This window comes from Mustela lutreola, chromosome 4 (genome assembly GCF_030435805.1).
Source record: "Mustela lutreola isolate mMusLut2 chromosome 4, mMusLut2.pri, whole genome shotgun sequence".
In the NCBI taxonomy this organism is placed as follows: Eukaryota; Metazoa; Chordata; class Mammalia; order Carnivora; family Mustelidae; genus Mustela; species Mustela lutreola.
Genome location: NC_081293.1, coordinates 148,924,008 through 148,948,746, shown reverse-complemented (window position 1 = coordinate 148,948,746; position 24,739 = coordinate 148,924,008). Strand labels below are relative to the sequence as shown.

Below are 24,739 nucleotides of genomic sequence, written 5' to 3'. Positions count from 1 at the left end.
CGTATGATGGTGAAACCAGAGCCAGACCTGCACCAGGCTGTTCTCTGGAATTGAAGTGATGGTTTTCAAGCTTGTTCTCAGCTTATCCAAGCAGGCAGGAACGTATTTATCGAAAAGAATAGTTAAATTGGCCTTTTCTGATTGATGCTGCCTTCTATCTATCCAACTGGCCACATACCTGAAAAAGAACACAGAAAAGCTTTTATTGAACATGAGGCTTGAAAAGCTGAATTTCACCAACTCTGAACTCCCCCCCGCCACCCCTCCACCCAACACAGCTTGATGCCACCCTTCGGGGACATGTGTAGTGAGTTCATTCTATTTCTCAAACTGCAAATATTTTTAAATGACCCCTTAAAAACTTATTCTAATGGCCATTTTTACCCTAATGAAAAAACTGTAGAAGAAACTCCTACTAGCACTTAGAAGGCAAACATAATGGAGTCTAAGTAGGCCATTACTGAGCCTTTATAAGGAGGTGTAGCATGTCATTTCCTAAGGGACTGAAACTAGTTTCATAGGGTAGGCTTTATTTATGAAAACAGCTTGGGATTTTTCTTGATTAATCTTGGCATCAATTACTTAGTAATGACAAATCAGTTACATATAAAAAGGTGAAAATTCCACAGGGGCTATTTCAGAATCTCTCCTTTTCTACTGGCTTGGAGGGAACGCCAACCTGAGAAGCAGATAATGCGTTTCTGATAAGTCGCTCTGAAATGGTATCTCATGCTTGGGTACATGTGTATTAATCTGGAGCTTACAAAAGGTTATCAGTTTTGATATATAAATAACCCTAACATATTAATAAAGTCATACTTATCAATGAAATGAAACATAGCCTAGCTGCTCCCATAGTCGTCTCTGGGGAGACACTGTGTGATGCTAAATGAAAAATAATTGCTCAAAAAGTTCTCATCAAACGGGATGCAGTGATAAATACATCCAGGCATGAGCGGCACAGCTATACAGCTACCGCTGTACCTTGCTATAAGCAAATCAGATTTCACATTTCCACTATTGGAAGAAATTAAGGCAAGATAATTATCCTATAAAAGGCTCCCTTTGATTTTTACAAAGCGCCACAATAGAGCTCTATTAACTATTCAATCACATTTACACTACACTGAGATTTATAGGATATCAACTGTCAAAACTTCTCCAGGTCCAAGAGAAATGGTTTTCGGTGAAGTCCAGGTACAGGACGGGAACTTGAGAGAGCATCTCCGGGCGGTGGGGACAGCGGGCACTAGGGCACGATGGTAAACAAGTGTGAGTTACTGGAATTGAAGGCACAAGGACCTCAGCTACCTCTGAGCTGCTTGTTCAACCACAAGGCAGCTGCCAGAAGCAGAATCTTAGTGTCCGGAGCTCACTGGGGCAGTGGGGGTGGTGAGGGGTAGTGAGGGGAGAGACTGAGCTGTCAAGGCTGACCGCCCGGATCTGTAGCCCAGCTACACCATTTTTTTTTTAATTTTTATATAAACATATAATGTATTATTAGCCCCAGGGATACAGGTCTGTGAATCACCAGGTTTACAGACTTCACAGCACTCACCATAGCACATACCCTTTCCAATGTCCATAACCCCACCACCCTCTCCTGACCCCCTTCCCCCCAGCCACCCTCAGTTTGTTTTGTGACATTAAGAGTCTCTAATGGTTTGTCTCCCTCCTGATCCCATCTTGTTTCATTTATTCTTTTCCTACCCCTTAAACCCCCCACGTTGCCTCTCCACTTCCTCATATCAGGGAGATCATATGATAGCTGTCTTTCTCTGATTGACTTATTTTGCTAAGCACAATACCCATAATACCTGTAGTTCCATCTACGTTGTTGCAAATGGCAAGATTTCATTTCTTTTGATGGCTGCATAGTATTCCATTGTATATATATACACCACATCTTTTTTTTTTTTTTAAGATTTTATTTGTTTATTTGACAGAGAGAGAGAGAGAGAGAGAGAGAGAGAGGAGGAAGCAAGCTCCTTGCTGAGCAGAGAGCCCAATGCAGGGCTTGATCCCAGGACCCTGAGATCATGACCTGAGCTGAAGGCAGAGGCTCAACCCACTGAGCCACACAGGTGCCCCCTACCACATCTTCTTTATCCATTCATCTGTTGATGGACATCTAGGTTCTTTCCATAGTTTGGCTATCCAGACACACCATTTTTTAACTGCTGCCTAGGGTGAGTTGCTTCACTTCTCTGTGCTTTAAGTTTCTCACAAACCTCCTAGGATTGTTGAGGATGAGATGATTTCTCCTGCAGAAAGTGTTTGGATTATTCTCTGACCTACGACAACTTCTCAATAAATGCTAGCCAGCACAGAGTTGGTTGAAGCCCGAGAATTGGGGTCAGATCCTGGCTCCGCTGATCTGTGCATTTCCTCAAGGCAGTAGAGTCCTGCAGGGACCAAGGGCTGGTGGCCAGTGCTCTGCTGGGTACAACAAATTCTGCCTCCACCTCCTGGCCTTTGGTGTCAGTGGAGCAGAGGCCTATGCAGGGATGACCAGGGGTTAAAGCCTCCAGAGAGCCAGAGAAGGGGAAAAGGGGTCTGCCCGAGGGGGCAGGTGAGAGCTGCTTCATGGACCCACAGAGGCAGGAGCACAAGTCTTGGAGAGAACACCCACCTGGTCCACAAGCAAATGCTGCCCTTGTACAAACTAGCTCCACAGGGCAGGACTTGAGTATGACCAAATCAGGAGATAGGATCCTGCAGCCCCTTAAAAGCCCCCAACAATTTCTGCTAGGGGTCAACCACACCACATAGCAAAGGGAGTAAAAAAAAAAAAAAAAACAAAGTCTATATTGTCAAATATAAACAGTTTAAAATTTCACATATAAATTATGTATACATCTTCATAGCTTGGGTTAAAAATAGATGTTAAAACACAGTGAATTCAGAGGAAGACACTATTATCCTCAGCAATGGCAGAAACGGAAGGTCCAGATCTTTGCTGAAAATTCTTTCCACCGTACTTCATAAAAAAGTCCCTTAGGGTTGCTAAGAGATGCTGTACATTTGAACATGACCAGATGAAACTCAGTGCTGTTGTACAACACACCATGGCAAATGACATGCTAAAAGGGCATATTTATTTCTTGCTTACATAAGAGATCACTGGGGCCCCTGCCTCAGGAAGGGGCCACACCATGACACCTTGAAGCACCATCTTCACACCAACATCCAGCTCACAAACAAAGGATCTTTGGCTCTTCGGCCTTTGCAAATGTGTTCCCTACCATCAGCTGTGTTGCCCGGCCCTTCTTCAGATGGGCTGTTCGCATGATCACAGGAATCTAAGACCCTCTAGTTTGGAAACTTAGTAGCCCAAGTTTTCAGGCTCCTGAGGACTCTTTAATTTATTCTTCAAGAGTCTGGGACTGGAATAGTGTCCTGGAGAAGAGCAGGAACTCACCAGAGCTCTGGTTATATACTGGCCCCTCAAATCAAGATACAGCCTCTCTCGTCATTCACAAGTGGCCCGGAAAAATGGCCCAAGTTACAACATGCTGAGTGGCAGCGAATGTCGATGGTTTCTGAATCCGTATGTTTGCAAATATATACAGGCTGCCAAGATGCAAGGATGGGATTGCAGGGGTGGAAGACAACAAGCTCGGGGCACGTGGGTGGCTCAGTCTGGTAAGCTTCTACCTTCAGCTCGGGTCATGGTCCCAGGGTCCTGGGATTCAGCTGCGCATCGGGCTCCCTGCCCAGCGGGGAGCCTGCTTCTCCTTCTGCCTCTGCCTTCCACCCCCCAGACTCACGCTCTCTCTCAAATAAATAAAACCTTAAAAAAGTAAAAAAAGACAAGAAGCTCATCCAATGCAAGTGAGAGGATGAGAGAGAGAAAATCGAAAGGATTTTATCCATGAAAGTGATAAAGGAATAAGTATGATCTAAAGGTGGGTTGTCAAAAGTTACCTTCCAGTAATCTCTGGGAATCAGACTAAATTTCGGAGATAGTCCCACATTTTCCTATCATTTTCTAGAAGTTGAGTAATATACCGTTTGGGTATATTTTCAATGATGTTCACTTTAAATAATTTTAAGCTAAGCGACTTAAGTAATTTTAAGTTAAGTGATTTAAATAATTTAATTCTGAATAAATTTAATTCATTTCCTGTTTGCTTTTTCCTTTTCTATGCACTTCATTCCTTTTTATGCATTTCATCCCTTTCTAATAAGAAAAAGGTCTTGATTATTTTTTAGAAATTTTCTTCTATTTCCCATTCTTTCTCTGTTTCTCAAGATCTCAACAGACACATGTGAACTGTCCAGCATTCATCTAGTAAATCTACTTAGGACTGAGAAGTAGAATAGTATTTGGTTTTGACAGCCAGTCCCATGTTCATGTGATTTTAAGGATGTTTGTGTGACTTGGTATGTTCTGTGTCTGTTAAGTGTGGATATAAAAATTTTTTTTAGAGTAGCTCAGTGAATTTCAACAAAATATCTAAGAAGCTTACATGATAATGACACTACCTTTAGTTCTTAAACGAATCGTGCAGAGACACTATAAACAAAATATTTTATCATCTCTACTATCCACAATAACTTAGGATTTCCCACAATATGAATTAAGAAAATGGATTTCCTAATTCTGGTCACTGAAAGAGCCTAAAAGCAATGACCTATCAGTAGCAATGAGCACACCTAGCATCACTGTCTTGGATTCTAAATACCATTCCTTACATGAAAAGTTGCTCCTTCTGGCTCCTTGGAGCAATGACTGAATTGGGTGAAGGAAAGAAAGAATGAAAGGGGCCTGAATCATGCTGGTTAGCCTGAAAGTCAAGCGCTACAAGACTGGCTGAGGATGAAAAGTGAAAAAGAACAAGTAAGGGGCTGCCTGGAAAGGGCTCTTGTTGGCACATTTGGGACAAAGCTAGCGTTCAGTATGATCATGTTGCTAATGCATTATAACCCATTGAACTAAAAAAAAAGAAACCATGAACAGAAAATGATGTCCATTAAGAAAGAAAGGGGGAGTGGGACTGAGAAAGCGAGAGAAAAAGAAAGGGAAGAGGAGGGGTGAGGGAGGGGATTAGGAGGAAAGAGGAGGAGGCACTTTTTATAGGGAAATGTCACCTCATCTATGTAAATAGAAAGGAATGAATTAGGGAGTCACCACTTGCAACCACCATTGGGTCACTCTTCTAGGCATCTGACTGATTACCCTCAAAACTATCAATGTCATGAAAGAAAAATGTGGGTGGATATTCTGCATTAAAGGAGAAAATATAGACAAGTAGATGCAATGCATGATCTTTATTGTGACAGTGGATTAAAAAGAAAAGAAAAGAAAAAGCCTACCAAGGAAATTTCTCAGTTAACTGAGAAAATTTGAAAAATTATTGTTTATCAGATACTACTGTATCCAGAACTAATAGCTTAGGTATGTTAATTGTACTGGCTTCACATAGGACAATTTCTTAGTTCTTAGGGAATAGATACTCAAGTACTCAGTGGTGAAGAGGCTTAATGTCTTCAGATAATTTTGCAAAAGTAAGTAAAAGGAGAAAATATGCCTCTACAGCCATGAGAGAGAGAGAGTGTGTGTGCACATTCAGAGAGAAAGTACATGTAGTAAGACACTAACAAGTGGTACTGCAGGGAAAAAGTATATAGTGTACTAGTACCATTTCAAATTTTCTATAATTTTCAACACTTTCAAATTAAAAAGTTGGGGGAAACTGAGACCAAAGATACTGGTTTGGAAAACTGGTTTGATTATTTTACCTCAGAAGGTAATTAAGGATTCAATGAGTCAATATATGCAAAGCTATCCCATAATTAAAATTATGACATTAAAGTAAGGTAGCAATATATCCAATAAATATGAAGTGAAAACATATTCCTTAATCCAAAAAATACAGTTTTTTTTTTTTTTTGTAGTTCGTTTAAAGATTCTGGGGGCACCTCGGTGGCTCAGTTGGTTAGATATCTGCCTTAAGCTTGGGTTGTGATCCCAGGGCTCTGCGATGGAGCCCCACATCCAGCTCCCTGCTCAGCCTGCTTCTCACTCCTCTCCCTGCTCATGGTCTCTTCTCACTATATCTGTCTCTTTCAAATAAATAAATAATCAAAAAAAAATAAAGATTCTGGTGATAGGAGGTAGAAGTATAAAAATATCCTTTAGAGAAAATTTCCATTGTTTTGGTTAATGTTTCTGTGGTCACACACATGAAAATTAAAACTTAACCACTGACCTTAGATCAAGCAAAAACCCTCCATAAAAATAAAGTGTAATGGTGAAGACAGAGTTGTGTAACTTTTGTAAGAATGCAAACTGTTTTTTTCTAATCGAGTAAGACTCTGACTTACTAGATAAAAGTCCTTCTTGAAATAAGGATTTAGATAGCTTTTATTAGCACGAATCTCCATGTGATGTTGCTGAGACCATGGGAATTGTGAGGTTCATGACTGAAGTCAGAGCACACCCAGAGAGATGAGGGGCCCCTTGAAGGAAAGGGGGTGTGGAGATGCCTCTGCTCTCTTTATGGTAGGGGATCAAGGGGTACTAGAGATACTCTGTTAGCCAGCCCCAAACCCATAGAAACATCCTAGAGGACAGTCCAAATCCTAGCTAGGGAAAGGACCTATTAGCTCAACAAGAACTCTCCATTTTAGGCTTTTGAAAATGACTCTGCCCCCAGAAAGATCCAATAAAATGCTGTTAAACACAGAAGCCTGGGCATGGCTCTACTTTGCTGTGGACTCAAGGAATGAGACCTGTAGGAACAAATCAGGAACCAGAGAAAGCAGCCTAGAGAAGTGCATCAGCCAAGCACCTGGCAGGGAACAGCAGTTATCCTTAAATCAGGGTAACAGGGAAGAATCTAGAAGGATATTGGCAAAGGTGGGTATGGAGCAGGGAACCGAAGGGAGAAAGCTATGCCACAGGTATTAACTGAGGACTGGTTAGTGGACCTGTGCCTGCAGGGACAAGGGAATGAAGGACTGTCACAATGTGGAAGGGACTGATCTTACAGAGACATTTTAGAGGAGAGTGACCTGCCATTGAAGGACATAGTTATCCTGATGTGACACCGCAGGGAGGGAGCCAGGGAACTCAATAGCCTGACCTCACTCTCCTCTCTCTCCCTCTCATTTCCTGCCAGGGCTCCTCATGGGCCAAACCAACCAGAAGCTAGAGGGCAAGGAGCCCAGGGAAGTGGCTCTGGGGTTAGCCTGGACAGCCTAGACAGCCTCTGGGTCACAGAGTGGGTCACAGAGTAGGGTGGAGGGTCAACAGAAGATTCTGATCCCAGTAGCACACCAGGCCCAAGCATGTGTCACTTGCGGAGATCAAACATCATTTCCGCAGCTCACAGTGGGAAAGCTAGAGGCGCCAACGCATGACCTCCAGGATGAATTCTGGAAAGTGCAAGCATCTGAACAGTAAGCAGGTAGGCACAGTCAACCTGCTCTGAATCAAAGCATTACCGCTATTTGTGTATGGCTATTCTATGGGTATGTACAAACATACATGCATTTATATGACATATTAATATATTTATAGAAATGATTTATTTTTATCTCAGTGCTCCATATGAACTAGTATTGTTTTTCACTTATTCAACAAACACTGAGTTCTTAACATGTACAAGGTGTGAATAGGGTAATGTTCCTGTAAAACTGACAAAGGCATACAGGTGCTAATTTCATTATATTAGCCTGCTCAATTAGCTTTCAATTTATTTACTAATACTGTATCTTCAAGTGATCACATAAAATTTCAGATTTTATTTTTTTATTTTTTTTTAAGATTTTGTTTATTTCACAGAGGTCGCAAGTAGGCAGAGAGGTGGGCACAGGGTCGGGGGTAGAGGGGAAGCAGGCTCCCTGCTGAGCAGAAAGCCTGATGCGGGGCTTGATCCCAGGGCCCTGAGATCATGACCCAAGCTGAAGGCAGAGGCTTAATCCACTGAGCCACCCAGGCGCCCCAAAATTTCAGTTTTTAAAACTAAAACTGAAAAAAGAAATACAACAAAATAAAAACAAAACCGAAATAGATTTAAAACTGAAATAAGCATTTCTCCAGAGAAAATATGTAAATGGCCAATAAGCACATGAAAAGATGCTTGATATGACTAATTATTAGGGAAATGTAAATCAAAACCAGAGTGACATACATTTTCACACCCATTAGGATGGCTGTCATAAAAAAATAGAGAAAATTACAGGCGTTGGTGAGAATGTGCAGAAATTAGAATCTTGTACACGGCTGGAGGGAATGCGAAATGGTGCAGCCACTATGGAAACCAGTATGGTGGATCCAGTGAAAATTAAAAATGGAATTACCACACAATCTTGAAAGTCCACTTGTGGGTATATATCCAAAATAACTGGAAGGACTCAAAGATACACCTGTATGCCCATGTCCACAAAAGCATTATTTGCAACTATCAAAAGGTAGAAGGAGCCCAAGTATCTACCAGCAGATGAACGGATAAGCAAGACGTGCTGCATATGTACAAGGGAGCATCATTCAGCCTTAAAAAGGAAGGGAATTCTGGAACATGCTAGAACATGGATGAAGTCTGAAGGCATTATGCTAAGTGAAATAAGGCCACCACAAAAGACAATTACCATATGATTCCAGTTACAAGAGGTATGCAGCAGGATCAGATTCAGAGAGGGAGAAAGGAGAAAGGGACAGAGGGCAGGGCGTATTGGGTGCTTACTGTTTAATGGGTATGGGGCTTCCACTGGGGAGGATGGAGAAAGTTACGGAGACAGTTAGGGGGTGATGGTTGTTTCACAATGTGAATGTACTTAACTGCCACTGAACTGTTCACTTAAACATGGTGAAAATGTTTTCTGTTACGTATATTTTACCACAATTAAAAAAAAAAAAAAAAAAAAAGCAGTACTCACGGATTCCAGCCCAAATCCTGTGGGTTCACATACAGAATCCCTGCTCTGGAAACAGTAGCTGGGGTTGCAGTCCGCAAGTGGTGGATCTCAAAGAGCAGCCTCATGGAGGGGGTGAGGGCTATGCGCTCATTGCTGGCCAAGGTCAGCACCTGGACAGAGCAGCACAGTGTGAAAGAGGTGCTGCCACTGGGGGGCAAAGGCTATGCAGCGAACTCAGAACACCAAGTACTCCCTCTCCCTGGCCAACCCCCTCAGTATAAGTGCCAAAAGTGATGAGCTCGCTCTCCCAAGTTGGAAAAGTGGTGTGAATAAAGATCTCAGTTAATCCCAGACGAGAGCTCACTGACCCCTGAGGAACAAACTCACCAACACGGACTCATTCATGCCAAACACTAAGTGTCTGCAGTAATTACTACTGAACAGAAGATATTTGTTCTAAGATTTGATTACATGAAAAGGCCTGAATACCACAAAAAAACAAACTTTCTTTAGAATCTGAAATACCACAATTATCAATTGTGCTAGAGAAACTCATGCAAGTATAAAGATCTCAGACCTACATTTTATGATGAACAGTGTCTTAAAGCAGAAAGCGGTAATTACCGCTAATTTAAGGGGGTTCGTAATTCTGTTCTGTAGCAAGGATGATTGCCTATTTCTTTCTCCTAACCCTAACCATAGACCCTGTGTTGCTTTAAGTGGTGTCTCACGGGCCTGGACTATCATGTTTTGTCTTTGCTGGGAATGCTGGATTAGCCACAGCAAAAATGCTTAGAAATGCATTTATACTCATTCTATAGCCATAGGAATTACTTAATTCTAATAGCTAAATTCCATCAATTTACACGGGCACAAACTCACCCTTTTATTATCCAAGTACTGCATATATAACCAAAGATAATAATTTGTCTGGTCAGACAAATTAGAGTTCTAATGGTTAGACACCATTGGAAAATGGTGAGGTGTGTATGAACTCAATTCTCAGGTATCTATCCTTCTTTAAAGGTGGTTAAATTTATGCAGACAAGAAAAACGTTATTTCCCTTCAACTCTTTAACAACGAAATTAAGAGCATTATCAGGATAGTGCCACTTATCAAAATAGCAATTACATGAAGAACATTGGGCTAATGATTAAAAACTGGTATTCCAATGAACAAGTGAACAGATCTTCTTACACTCCGGGTGTGGTATTTGTTTAGCACTAAGGTATTATTCACCTTGTTGTCATCCATGACGGTATTTAGTGACTCAATCCACATGGGATCAATATCTCCATCCAGGATGATCCATTTTTGTCCTTCGTGCTTAAGATTCGCTTGTTCTCGCAGAATGGATGAGAAGAGACCTACACATTCAGAGTAAATGATCCACAAGAAAAAATGCTCCATACCATTCCCCATCAGGGAACTACAAATCAAAACCACAATGAGATACTACTTTATGCCAGTTAGAAAGGCTAAAATTAACAAGTCATGGAAAAACAAATGTTGGCGAGGATGCAGTGAAAGGGGAACCCTCCTACACTTTTGGTGGGAATGCAAGCTGGTGCAGCTACTCTGGAAAACAGTATGGAGGTTTTTCAAGAAGTCAAAACTAGAGCTACCCCATGACCCAGCAATTGCATTACTGGGTATTTACCCCAAAGATACAGATGTAGTGAAATGAAGGGGCACCTGCACCCCAATGTTCAAAGCAGCCATGTCCACAGTCACTAAACTGTGGAAGGAGCCAAGATGCCTTTCAACAGATGAGTGGATAAAGAAGATGTGGTCCAGGGGCGCCTGGGTGGCTCAGTGTGTTAAAGCCTCTGCTTTCGGCTCAGGTCATGATCCCAGGGTCCTGGGATCGAGCCCAGAATCCGGCTCTCTGCTTGGCTGGGAGCCTGCTTCCCTTCCTCTCTCTGTCTACTTGTGATCTCTGTCGGTCAAATAAATAAATAAAATTCAAAAAAAAAAAAAAAAGAAAAGAGAAAAGAAGATGTGGTCCATATACACAATGGAATATTTCTCAGCCTTCAGAAAGGATGAATACCTACCATTTACAATGACATGGATGGAACCAGAAGGGAATCATGCTAAGTGAAATAAGTCAGTCAGAGAAAGACAATTATCATATGGCTTTGCTCATATTCAGAATATAAGGAATAGTACAGAGGATCATAGGAGAAGGGAGGGAAAACTGAATGGGAAGAAATCAGAGAAGGAGGGAAAGCATCAGAGACTCCTGACTCTGGGAAACAAAATGAGAGTTGCAGAAGGGGTAGTGGGAGGCGGATGCGGTAATAGGGTGAGAGGCATTAAAGAGGGCACGTGATGTGAGGAGCACTGGGTCTTATACTCAACTAATGCATCGCTAAACCCTACATCAAAAACTAATGATGTACTACTATATGTTGGCTAATTGAATTTTTAAAAAGCTAATAGAGTATGGAGTTACATGCTCTTTATTTCTAAAATAAACCATTATTTCTATAGGAAGCTCTTTTATTAAGTAAATAAATTTGCTGGGGCTTCTGGCGGCTCAGTCAGTTAAATGTCTGCCTTCGGCTCAGGTCACCATCCCAGGGTCTGGGATCGAGCCCTGCGTGGGGCTTCCTGCTCAGCAGAGAGCCTACTTCTCCCTCTCCCTGCCGCTCTGCCCGCTTACACACTCTCTCTCTCAAATAAATAAATAAAGTCTTAAAAAAGGGTAAATAAATTTGCTGTACATTGGCTTCCTCTTTCTGATGGGCAATGTGGGATACCTTTTGAGCTACACCTGGACTGCAGACCAATGAACAAGTTTCACTCCCGTGAGGATATGCCTGACCTTCTCTGAGGCTTTCCCACATGTCAAATAAAGATAGTAGCTTCCTCGAAGAACAGGTGTGGGGACTTATAGGGGCTAACATACATGTATGTTACACCAAAGAAAGACATTATCCTTTTCCATGTACATACATTATCTATTTTAGGCCAAATACTAGTTTATTTTACCTTTCTCTGTTTTTCTACAACAATATTCATGGGATAGAATTCTGAAGCTAATTCAGAGGTGTTTTACATTTTTTTGAGAAACTTGGTGATTGGCTTAGTAGTTTATAAGATGAGAAGACAAAAACATTTAAGATTTATTTATCTTACAGTGGGCAGAAGGAGCAGAGAGAGAGAGAGAGAGAGAGAGAATCCTTAAGCAGACTCCCCAAAGAGCATGGAGACGGACATGGGGCTCGATCCTAGGACCCTGAGATCATGACCTGAGCTGAAACCAAGAGTTGGATGGCCAACCGACTAAGCCGCCTAGGCACCCCGATAAAAATATTTTAAACCCACAGTCCTTTTCAGGTATTACGTATATTACATGATGTATGTAATAATCACTGCTTTTTCAAAACTCAAGTATATAATATTGTAAGAAAAACTGTTTTGATGCACATACATGGAATGTTTCGTTTCGTTTTGTCCAAAAATAAATGACAGTATGCAAAACCTACTACTATGACTCATTAAAAACAAACAAACAAAAAATGGCCACCTTTCCTAATGATCACAGATCTGAATGGCTTACACAGGTTTTCAGCATAAACTGGTATTAGTCCTTTCATGCCACAATCCTTTAAAAAAAAAAAAAAATGACAGAAAGGCCAAGAACCAGTTTCGATTGTCCCCAAATTATAGAAATAGGCACACACATGGTAAGAAAACCAAGAAGGGTGAGGCGTGCTCCTATGGACAGAATCCTCAGTGAAGCCTTCTCTGAGGTGGCACCAAGACCAGATACTTCCTTAAGACACACACATTACCTATAGTGCTGCCAACAGCAGGACCATCAAGTGCAGAGGCCCCGCAATGGGAAGACGCTTGGCATGTTCAAGGAGGAGCAAGGAGGCCAGAGTGCATGGATGATGGTAGGTGAGGAACAGAGCATAGGAAACGAGACCAGAACTGAGGGAGGAGGGATCTAATCACACAGAACCTCGTAAACCTGGGATAAAGGCTGGATTCTAAGGGAGATGGAACCCACCGGAAACTGCAAGCAGAGAATTTGTATTTTCAGGAGCGCCCTCTGTTGTGTGGGAAATGAACTGCAAGGAGACAAGAGCGGGGATGACCGCACAAATACAGACAATAGGTGATGACAGTCCAGGCTGACGGGAGCGGCAGAGAAGGCAAAGGGTACTGGAAGACAACAGATTAAAGGTAAAGCCTATAGGATTTGCTATGAGGCTAAATGCACAGCTTGAAAGGGAGAAAGGACTCAAAGATGGTGCCCAGGTTAGTGCATTTACTGAAACGGGAAGTAAGATTTTAACAAGAGGATCTGTTTGTCTGCAAACACTTTCAGGACAAGGAACATGTCCCATTAACTTCTGTCTCTGGCGCCTACAATAGTGTCTGTCTGAAACTCAGAGTCTGTGTCTTGCATCCCATACTTCACAGATTCTCTTGAGGCGTTCAAGTTCACTTCTTGCCTGCTTCACAAGGGGGCCCCGACATAAATGACATGGGATAAAATACACAGCTGTGTGCAAACTTGCTGAATACAAATTGACCACTTATTCAAATCTGGTTTTAATTTATCGGTTATAAATGCTGCTGTGAGCTGCTCCATTTCCGATAATGCTGACACATAAACAATAAATCTACAACTCTGACTGAAATTGGCCTGAACTGAGAAATGGTTTTCTGGGTAAGAAAAACGTTAGCACTTGTAAAGGGGAACTACTACTTGCCATCTTTCCATTCTCGAGTAGCGTGATGTATGAAACCAAAGAGTTCATCTGTTGTCACAGCTTTGGGGTTTAAGTCAGTCCAAGTAGGTTTCTGTTTTGTGTTAACATATGTTCGGTTCAATGTTCTCAAAATCTGAAGGGAAGAAGGAAAAAGCTAAGAAAATTAATACTCCCGTAAAGGAAATGGAAAGCAAATCATTTATAAAGGATTTTTCTTCTTCATGGTACGTTCCTAGACATCCTGAGTATCATCAGTATGGGGGAAAACGGGCATGTGCACATTTTTGTTCCCATCTTGAAAAATGTAATCCTACCGTCTCTAAGGATCTCTTCACTGGATTCTTGGAACCATGTAGACTAAAGGAAGTCACTCTATCATTTAATATTTTTAGCCACATGGGCAAATAAGTCAACAAGTGTTCATTCATGTGGGGGAATCCACGCTGCTTGTACGTAGGTGCAGGAGAATGGTTTAGAGGATGTTAAGACAGAGATGGCTGGGCCTAATCCCGGAGAGTCTAAGGCAGCAGGTCTAGGGTGGGACTGAGGATGTGGATGGCTAATAATGTCCCAGGTGATGCCCGTGATGTTCCAATACCCGGTGACCTAGAGCCGAGGTTCTCAGATGGAGATGGTCTGCACTTGAGGAAGAGGGCGTGCTACTCAACAGAGGCCATGGGTGCTACTCAAGAGCCTGCGGTGAATGTACGGGGCGGCCTCCATGACCAAGAGTAATCTGAGCCAGCACGGCAACCATGAGCATAGCTGAGAAACTCTGATCGAGATGCCTGAGAAGAAGAAGGCTTGGGTAAGATTCACCGGGTAGACGCTTTTTCTAGGTCTGTTTAAGTAATTGACACCCTAGCTCCGTCATCTCCCCCAAATATCCTTTTTGCCTTCTCTGAAAAGCCACCGCTACTATTTTAGAGATGCATTATCCTAATCGACCCACAGGTCTCCAGAGGACTGATCAACAACCGCCAAGTACTTTGGAAGAGTAAGTGGCTATGTAACCCGGCCCTGAGCCCCAGTGTTCTAGTTCTATCAGCTTAAGTAAAGGTTGGCTGGGACACAATCAGCGGAGACTAGATGAAAGAAATTGAATGCCTTAGGAATATTAAGCTTGTATTTTTAGAAACCATTAATCTACTGGAAATTATAGAATTTAATTTTATCCTTCCCTGAACCATGGCCCACATCTGAAACTTCCTCTAACAAAATAATTACAGGTCTATCAGTTATCCACTTCAATATTTCAATTATTACATTTTTCACTAGAAAATTCTGATACCAGGCCTCCCTTTGCAATTGTTTCCACTTTGGGTTCAGATCTAAATCCTGGCAAGTTCTATACACACCCATGCTCTAAAGTCTCATATGCCCAGTCTGATTATTTTTAGTCCTTGGCTACTCAGTATGTTTATACCCAAGCACCCTGAATTAAAATGCAGGCAGTTCTGCATAGACCGTCTGCCAACCAAGAAAATAAGTATGTTGCCAGGATTATCGGTAAGATCAAACAAAATCAAGCAGTGAGGTAAAAATGGAGATAATAATACCCAGAGCATACCATCACCGTGCACAATAAAACACACGTGAGGCATCCAGCATAGCACATAACAGGTACCTCCAAAATGTGGGATTTGCTGTCTCCCTTGCTTTTCAACATTTCTTTTGCCCCTATAGAGGGCTCTCTTTCTGAGAAAGTACTGAAGGAAAATATTTGGGTTTTTCTTACTGATATGGGAAGGAGAATCTAAAATAACTTGGGAGAGAGAAAAAAGTAGTTTTGATGAATATGGAAAGCCCAATATTCTCTCAGCTTACTCTTCCTATTTCAGCACAAGGTTCTATGTGTTGCACTCTCCCTGCCACTAATATGGGAATTAAAAAAAAGCATCCCTGGATCAAAAAAGCTGTATTAGAGTCTCAGATTCTAACTCAAAATTATGGGGGACTTCGGCAAAGGGAATGCTTAAATAGAAATGAAAATATGCCCGACCAAAACGTGTTCCTTCCAGGGGTGAAAACAAACGGGCAATTTACCATACCTTACTCTTGCCCGTGCCTGCATTTCCAACCACAAAGACCGAGTGCCGCACAGCCAACAGCTCCTCCAGCTGGATGACCTGTGACCAAACAGTCACCAGTTCCTTCAGTGAGTTGGTCATTTCAAAAGAAAGCAAAAAAACACAACCAAGAACCTCACCCCCCAGCCCTGAAAACAAAAACAAAACCCCACCCGTTTTCAGGCTTAATTCTTGGCTGACAACTCAAGCCAGCTCCCACCAACAAAATGACGTTCCAGAAGAGTTCAAAGAGATGACCCGTGCCAACCACAGTTTCTCCTGAATCTCCCCAAGTACAACATGGGGGGGATGAACGGAGAGAAACCATTCCTTGGCGAGTCACTGCTACAGGTGGGGCAAGGTACACTAGTCCTCGGCACATGGAAGGCATGACTTACAAAACCACTGCCCCTTCACAAAGTGTTGAACCAAAACAGTACGAGGCTACTGACCTACACCTGGGCAACGACTTAGCTCCTTCAGGATATCTAAAGTAGATACTCTCTAAGCGTGTTTTAACATCTGCGTATTCACTACCCCCAAATTGAGCATGTGTGGGCACAAGCCCTTAAGTCAGATGTCATACGTGTCAACATTTCTTTCCCCACTAAAAGCAAGTACTAAGGATTTACTTGTAAGTTTCTCAAAGGTGGAGAGAAAAAAGAGCAAAAGGGATTTCTGGTGCATGTCACCAGGAGCAGCAAAGAAATTTTTGTGGCCTGAAGAAAAGTATGTTCACACTTAGAAGCGTGACTGAATCGTATCCCTACTCAAGAATGGAACTCTAAAATAATTATTTCTATTTAACTGGCGTAAAGCCTGTCAATTTAGAATGCTTTAGAGAAAATATTAAGATTGCATAAAGGTCCGCGGAATACGTAAGTTCATGTTTTGGTTAAAGACCACTGAAATGCAGTCGTTCTCACGGCAAATCCCTAGAGCTGCTATGAGAAGCACACGCTGCTTTTACCTTAAGAATGAAGCTCTCCTCGGGCTGCAGGTGGAGCTCCAAGGTGGCCTGCCTGACTGACTGTTCCAAGTGTGGCGTCCTCCTCCGGGCCACGTCCAGGGCGGGAAAAAGGTCACCAACCAGGCCCAGAAACACGGGAAGGTCGTCTGTCACTATTTTAGGCAAATTGAAGTCCCTCAGTGCTCTCATGAGTACCTAGAAAGAAAACACTTTATTGAGGAAGCCAATACTGGGTGTACCAGACACGTTATTTTCAAACCTTGTACCCAAAGCACAGGCTATTGATACTGGTCCTCCCTTAGGATGGCGCCCTATCTACAGGAAGGGTAAATGCTGCCAAGCTCATGTATCAGAACACCAGAAGGCTCTGCTGGTATCCCAAACCTCAGACTCAAGTCAGGGAGCAGGCTCTGTTCCGGCAACTGTTTTGATCTTGACAAAGAGTCTAAGGCTCTTCCCTCTTTAATCCTCAAACTCCAGGATATAATTAACCAGGCCTATCAGCTCATTGTCTTCAAAGAGAATCTCTGTGAACCGAACCCTTTTTAGTGTGGGTATTTGTTCTTGTATTGGCTGAAAACCAAAGAGGGCTTTAGATTTTAAAAGCAGTAACTTGAACATCAGCATGACTTTTACAGAAAGAGATAAGCGATGCAAAAACACTGATAACATAGCAAAGAAAGGCAAGAAAATCCTACCCAGCAGAGAATTATGACTGAGAGGAAGAGGAAAGCATTTTGGAAGTAGAAATTATGTAAGTGTCCTTTAACACGAAAAGAAACTCACAGGAATAGATTGTTTTCAACTTCTGAAGCCATACAGAATATATACAGTGCTTCAGAGCCACTGTTCTCACTCTTTAATAAAGGAAAAATGCTTCCAAAAAAATTAGAGAAGGCAGCAGTTATTGTTCTATCCCCCAGCTGGGATCGAACACCGCCCCAGCCGCTGTGACTAACCACCTGAGCATTTCACTGGTGTCAGGCGACCACTCTTCCCGTTCCATTCCTCACGCTCATCTTATGCCCACGAAAGAGACGCACTTCACCCCGTGAGATTATGTTTTCACTGACTTTTCAGGATTAATTTCCCAAATCAATTAATCAGATTTTCTAAATGTTCCTCAGAGGAAATCAACCAGTGATTGCTGAATTATGTGATTATGATGGCTAAAATATTTTCTGTAGCTGCTACCTCAGAAGCGCCTAGAAAGCCCCCTTTTCCTTCCTGTAGTCATATCCTTAATAACGTAAGAAATGCCCGTCCTCGGGATGTTCTACAGAAACAGAGATTCTGTTTGTTCAAAGTTGCTCTAGGCACGGCGCCTCATCCAGGTATACACTCTCATTTCTGTGAAGCTGTTGAGCCACTCACGCCCCAGAACCAAGTCAGCACTGCGGTACCTGATCTTCGGGTCTATTTTTATCTCCTCGTTTCAGAGAGCCAGCTACAACCAACACAGATTTAATAGCGCGAAGTCCCCAGTCATAATGATCCTAAAAATCAAAACATAGGTTATATTTTCTCAAAAATTTTGTGAGGGAGTAAGATTCTCATTCCAGAGGTAGAAGCCAAAAGCTCTAAGAAAAGAGTTCAGATAAATACACGCTTTAAGGGTATGGAGTAGTGTTTTCCTCTCCTCTTCGCAACTGTGGAAACCATGTCCCTTCAGCTTCCTCCTGCCTCTTCCCTCTGGCTCTCTGCCTCTGTCAGCAGATCTCTGCCCACAGCACGGAGCTGCAGCGTGTGCCCCAGGCTCCAGTTGCCTTCCCGGCTCTTCTCCCCAGAAACCTGCTAACTCAGGAGTTGAACTACCTGTGCGTTTTCACCTCCAAACATGGCCCACTTCTTCAGTTCAGTGGACAGTCCTGTGAGTCCACCCCTCCCAGGCTCAGATCTCTACTTGGCCTAAGTACTCTACCTCTTTTTTTTTTTTTTTTTTTTTAAGATTTTATTTATTTGACAGAGATCACAAGTAGGCAGAGAGGCAGGCAGAGAGGGAGGGAGAAGCAGGCTCCCTGCTGGGCAGAGAGCCCAATGTGGGGCTCAATCCCAGGACCCTGAGATTGTGACCTGAGCCTAAGACAAAGGCTCAACCCACTGAGCCACTAGGCGCCCCTACTCTACCTCTTCATCACTCGGATGCTCTAGCACTGATGTTGGTGTTGAACACAGTCCAAGCTATAGTATTGAAACTTGGTGATAAAATAGTACCTCTCCTTTGAGACTTTTACATAATCCCGATGGAAGATGCCTTTCACAGGCTCAGAGCTCCTGGAGAACAGACCCCAGATCTATTCCCCTTTGTCTTCTAGGTCCCGGCACTGCCCAGGACATGTGCTCAGGAAGGGGACAATGAGTTAACGGGCTGATCACATAAAACAGGCCTACTGTCTTTTGCCTTTTATCTACAACCCACAGAGTTGGGTTCTTCTTCAGATATCTTCCAACAATGCCTGTGGGAAAATCACTGCCCTCTCCAAGTATCATCATCTATAAAAAGGCACATAAATGAATCTAACCACTTCACAGGGCTATTGTAGGAATGAAACGAGTTAATGCTTTGTGGGCAGTGAAACAATATATCCATGTATAAATATGTTCTTCAATCCATTAGTGCATTAGTAAATTCAATTTAGTAGGTCTTGACCATCATTTCTGCTGGTAATAAAACAGAACAGAATAGAATGAAAAATACCAGAATGTACTCCAAATAGGAAAGGTAAGGAGTGTTGGGTGAAAATTCTTGTTTCACAGCTATGCATATAACACACATGGCTGCATTCCTGAGCTCAACAGAATAAGCAGTATTTGCCGTGGGTCATGGTAAAAATAATCAGTGGAGAGCCACTGGTGCAGGAGGAGACTAGGGCTTGTGGTGAGGAGGGAAGGGGGAAAGCCAGGAGTGTGGAGGCCAGAGGGGTGCTGAGTCAGTGCAGTAAGAACATTAAAGGAGAGGAGGTAGAAGAAATTGCGGATCCAGGTTTAAGAGGATCTGGGGACTCTCCTAAGCATGTGAATGCAACAAGCACTACAATAATCTTCACCATCTTCACTGCTTCACTCCATCGCCCAAAAACGTCCACTGGTCACTACAGGAAACAAACTGAGGGCTGCTGGAGGGGCGGGGGTTCGGGGATGCAGTAACTGGGTGATGGGCATTAAGCCGGGCACGTAATGTGACGAGCACTAGGGGTTACACGCAACTGATGAATCACTGAACTCTACATTGGAAACTAGTAATGTACTGCATGTTGACTAATTGAATTTAAATAAAAATTAACTTGAATTTTAAAAATGTCCACGGGTGGGGCCCCTGGGTGACTCAGGAGTTAAGCGTCCAACTCTTGATTTCAGCTCATGGCTTGACCTCAGGGTCATGAGACAAAGCCCCACATCAGGCTCTGCCCTCAACGGGGAGTCTGCCTGAGATTCTCTCTCTCCCTGTCCCTCTGCCCTGTCCCCCTCAACATGGGCATGCTCTCTTAAACAAATAATTATTTTAAAAAAGACATCCACTGGTTCTTCTTAAATCCATCCCTCCAGCTTAGAAAAGTACCAGCGAGTATTCCTAATTCGGCCCTTCTGTCCTGGTCTCTCTGCCTTCCCTCATCTCATCCATGACACTGGCCCAATCGGAGAGCACTTCTCGCAACTCTTCTTTTACTCCCAACACCTCCCTCTTCTACCTATGATCAACTTCTCGTGATTTTATTTCACATAAACTGAATCTCCCAAGTCCTCCGAACTCAGGAATCGGAGGGCTTTGCTTCATTTGCTCTTGTTTACCTTCTTCATCACTGGCAACAGACATATTACTTGGATATAGGAAATGCTCACTAAATGTTTAAACAGGACCACAGGGAATAGATGTGGTTGCAACTCTGTGTTGTTTGGGTTCAGTGACATCCCTTTCTTCTGACTCCTGCCCATAGTAAAATTAAAACGAGCTCCTTGCAAAAATAAAAAGGAAATTGGGGCACCTGGGTGGCTCAGTGGGTTAAAGCCTCTGCTTTCGGCTCAGGTCATGATCCCAGGGTCCTGGGATCGAGCCCCATATTGGGCTCTCTGCTCAGCAGGGAGCCTGCTTCCCTTCTTCTCTCTCTGTCTGCCTCTCTGCCTACTTGTAATCTCTGTCAAATAAATAATAAACAGAATCTTTAAAAAAATAAAAATAAAAAGGAAATTACAAACAGGGAGAAAAATAAAAAATACTTAGTCTTAATACCCAGAGACAAAAATTAAAAAGCACAAACATATGTATATCTATATACATACATATATGTGTGTGTGTGTGTGGGTGTGTGTGTGTGTGTGAGCATGTATACAATGCAGAGTCTAAAATAGAAAGCACATGTAAGTTGTATATCACATCTAGTTTGGTATGCTGTTTTCTGCATGCAACGCTGTCATAAACATTTTTCTGTATTATTAAATTCACTAAAATGACAACATGAATTTCTCTCTCACATCCCAAATTCTGCCTCAGCAACAGGTAATTAGAATGAGTACCTCTGTCAGTACAGGTAACTATGTGACTCTAACTGTGGCATTTTAATACTTTCATGCTGGAAGAGTTGCAAAATAATGTCACCAGGAATTAATGAAAGGTCATCAAAAGGGGTGCCTGCGTGTCTCAGTGGGTTAAAGCCTCTGCCTTTGGCTCAGGTCATGATCCCAGAGTCCTAGGATTGAGCCCCGCATCGGGCTCTCTGCTCAGCAGGGAGCCTGCTTCCTCCTCTCTCTCTGCCTGTCTCTCTGCCTACTTGTGATCTCTGTCTCTGTCAATAATAATAATAATTATAAAATCTTAAAAAAAAAAAAAAGACTGAAGTCAAAGGTGGCCACGAAGCTGAATTTAAAAATAACGAGGCTGATACTGATACTGATACTCATTTCTGTAGAACATCAGCAGCTTCGGTGAAAGATCAAGAAGCTAGGGACCGCACAGGAATAAAGGCACAGCGCAGGGAATACAGTCAGTGGTACTGGCAGAGCCTTGTAGGGTGACAGGCGCAGACACACTTGTGGTGACCACGACATAACATATAGAGATATCGCATCATTATGCTGCAGACCTAAAATGAATGTAGCATCATTTTCAACTATACTAAAAAAAAAAAGAAAAGAAAAAAATCCAAGCTAGTGAGGAGAGTAAAGAGTAAGTTTGACCCACTTCAGAGACTAGGGACTTACGGAGCCAAAGTAAAAACAAAAAACAAAGAAGCCAACCCCACCTGCAAATAAAACATGACCACCAAAACGAAAGAATTTTTCATTTAAAATTTATTGAAGGGTTCTTCGGAAAATCAGCTTTTACTTCTTTTGACTCTATGGACAGTCCTGCCATCCCTTACTAGAAAATAATGTTCTCACCAAGAAAAGGACACATCATAAAATTCCATGTATAATTACAGCACTGCTGAAGGTTAAAGAAAATCACAGAGCCCATCGATTAAAAACTGTACAAAGTTCCAATAAAACAATCAACTTAAGGTGTACCTGGATGGCTCAGCTAGGTAAGTGTCTGACTGCAGCTCAGGTCACGATCCTGGGTTCCAGCTCAGGTCATGATTCTGGGGTCCTGGGATCGAGCCCATCCCAAAATTGGCTACCTGCTCAGTAGGGAGTCTGCTTCTCCCCACGCCCCTCGCCACCCCCCCTTCCACTTCCTGTACTCTCTCTCAAATAAATATTTTTTTTAAAATGGTCAACTTAAAATGTCTCAAATTTAATTTTAGAAAAAAATTTAGAACTGTACAATAAAGATTTTCAAAATTTTACAGAAAATAAAAAAAATTACTCTAAAACATCTAACCGTCCTGTGAGTGACAGACTACCCAGCATCTGTATTTCCAAAGCAGTTTTAATGGGACGTAAAAACCAAGCCAAAGGGAAAAACCACTCACCTGCTTGGAGAGGAGCCCCCTGCAGAGCGTGTACAACGTGACGAACTTGTGGGCTAATGAACGAGCATCTGTAAACCCTTCAGCCACTAACATGATTTCACAGATTAGCTCGATGTCAGGGGCCACCATGGCACAGGGCCTAAAAAGTGAGTAAGAGAATCAGCTTTCTAATGTTATAAGGTAGTAAGTACAAATTGCTGAAATCAAGTGATTAATTTGTATGCATATTCTCACCGTTCCCAAGCAACTCACAATTACCTCTGTCCGTCACAGTTAACAAGACCCTTCATTTCAACTAAAAAAATGTCCCATTTGTTACTAGATAATGTAGGCAACTATGGAATGTGTGAAAAGGCAGAAGAATGGGTGTAGGAGTTTAAGGGAAATCTCTAAGTATATCCAGTCCACTCCTACAAGTTGTCCCTGCAGAAAGGGATGTGGTATCCGGTGATAGAGGCCACCTTTACCCATGGCCAGCGCTAGGCTTGTCAATGTTTAATGACCAGCTCTCCAAAATAGAACGTCTGCTGGTTTCCATGCAATAAATACCTCCAGCATGGCTAACCTCCATCTAGCAACATGGGCTTGGGAAGAGAGGCACAGTAGCACACCACCACGCAGACAAAATAGATAGAAAGGATCTGAGAGCATCAATACTAAACACAGAAATTCAATTAGGCAGCGATGCGTTTTGAGTACAACCATAAGGCCATATAATTTAGTTTCTATCAGCAGCCATGCTTAACCACAAACTCCAAAATTTAAGTTCCAATGAAAATTTAACCATGGGCTCTTTCCAGGTGGTACGGGCCAGTTCTGGTGTGCCGCCTCCTGAGGCCAGCATGGTTAACATTTTTTTTTTTAAGATTTTATGTATTTGACACAGAGAGAGAGATCACAAGTAGGCAGAGAAGCAGGCGGGGGGCGGGGGGGAAGCAGGCTCCCTGCCAAGCAGAGAGCCCGATGCGGGGCTCGATCCCGGGACCCTGAGACCATGACCTGAGCTGAAGGCAGAGGCTTAATCCTCTGAGCCACCCAGGTGCCCCGAGGTTAGACTTTTAAGATAAAAATTTACTGAAATGTCACGTTTAAATCCCCTTTTTGGAGGGAGACTTCCAGAAAGTCTTTCTCAAAGACCACTGCCATTTAAAGCGATGTCTGAAAAAAATTACATTCAACTGAAGTGCAAAGGAGGAACCAAGTAAGTAAGCAAGCCTGGGATTTTAGACACCGTGAAGTGCATAGCCCAGTAATATTCATCCACCTGCTCTTGTAGATAAAATTACAGTCGGCTTCATGCATATCTAATTTTCACGCTGAACATGCCTGTTTCTTGGCATCTGCGCCGAGTCCTTCTATTTAAACTAAGCCCGCATTTCCTCCACGTTTTGTACTCTATCATACAATAGAAGCAGTAAAGATCAACAGGAAATAGGGGACAGAAAAGGTAGTAAGTTGTCTGGCCCAGTACATACATTACTATTGTAACTTGAATTTACTGAGCACTTTCTTCCTGCTGTACAGGTTCTACAGGCTTTTCACGCACTCTCTCCCTTAATTCACACAACTCTAGGAAGTGGCTACTCTTCTCACCTGTATTTTGCCAAGGTGCAGGCCAAGGTTCTGAGCGGGGTGAGCACACGCCTCAGGCCCCATGGCAGGTCAGGGGTGGAATCATGGGGCTCTTAAGGCTCAGGCACACTGCCTCCACTCACAAACGCTACTAGCGTCATCCAAATTGTCCTTCAACCTTTGCAGATGCAAGTACTAGCATCCCAACATCAGTGATGCGTCCTTAGTTAGACCAAGTTCAGAAAAATGTCGTCAAACAATTTCAAGCTTAAGCTTAAAGACCCAAGTGAAAACAGGCAGGAGATGAACCAGGAGGCAAATGGAAAAACACTGCATAGAGGTTTAAGTTTCAAATCAAATTATTCTATAATCATGACATTGCTACGATATTATTCTCTGAAATCATTTTTTAAGAAAAACAGACATCACAGAGCTGCCATGCTTGACAAAGCATCTAGGAGGAAAGGAAAATATTCAGTAAAGCACGCTAGAGTAGGTAACTGGAAAAAGAATTCAGTTTAAATATTCCTATTATCTGCCAAAAGAAGTTCTTAATAAATAAAGCGCATTTTTAAAGTATAAAAATGAGAAGAAAATACAAATGAAACATGGTTAAACAG

General features: G+C 42.5%; 1 protein-coding gene across 1 annotated transcript in view; it reads right to left on the bottom strand.

Moving 5' to 3' along the window:
- DNAH11 (dynein axonemal heavy chain 11) overlaps window positions 1-24,739 on the bottom strand; it is a 322,374-nt gene that overhangs the window by 162,512 nt on the left and 135,123 nt on the right. The window contains exons 36-43 of the mRNA XM_059171331.1: window positions 22,548-22,686; window positions 18,042-18,134; window positions 16,639-16,833; window positions 15,651-15,728; window positions 13,600-13,732; window positions 10,106-10,233; window positions 8,887-9,035; window positions 28-178 (exon numbers count right to left, since the gene is read on the bottom strand). Coding sequence (XP_059027314.1) covers window positions 28-178; window positions 8,887-9,035; window positions 10,106-10,233; window positions 13,600-13,732; window positions 15,651-15,728; window positions 16,639-16,833; window positions 18,042-18,134; window positions 22,548-22,686 — 1,066 coding nt within the window. The remainder of the gene's footprint in view (window positions 1-27; window positions 179-8,886; window positions 9,036-10,105; window positions 10,234-13,599; window positions 13,733-15,650; window positions 15,729-16,638; window positions 16,834-18,041; window positions 18,135-22,547; window positions 22,687-24,739) is intronic.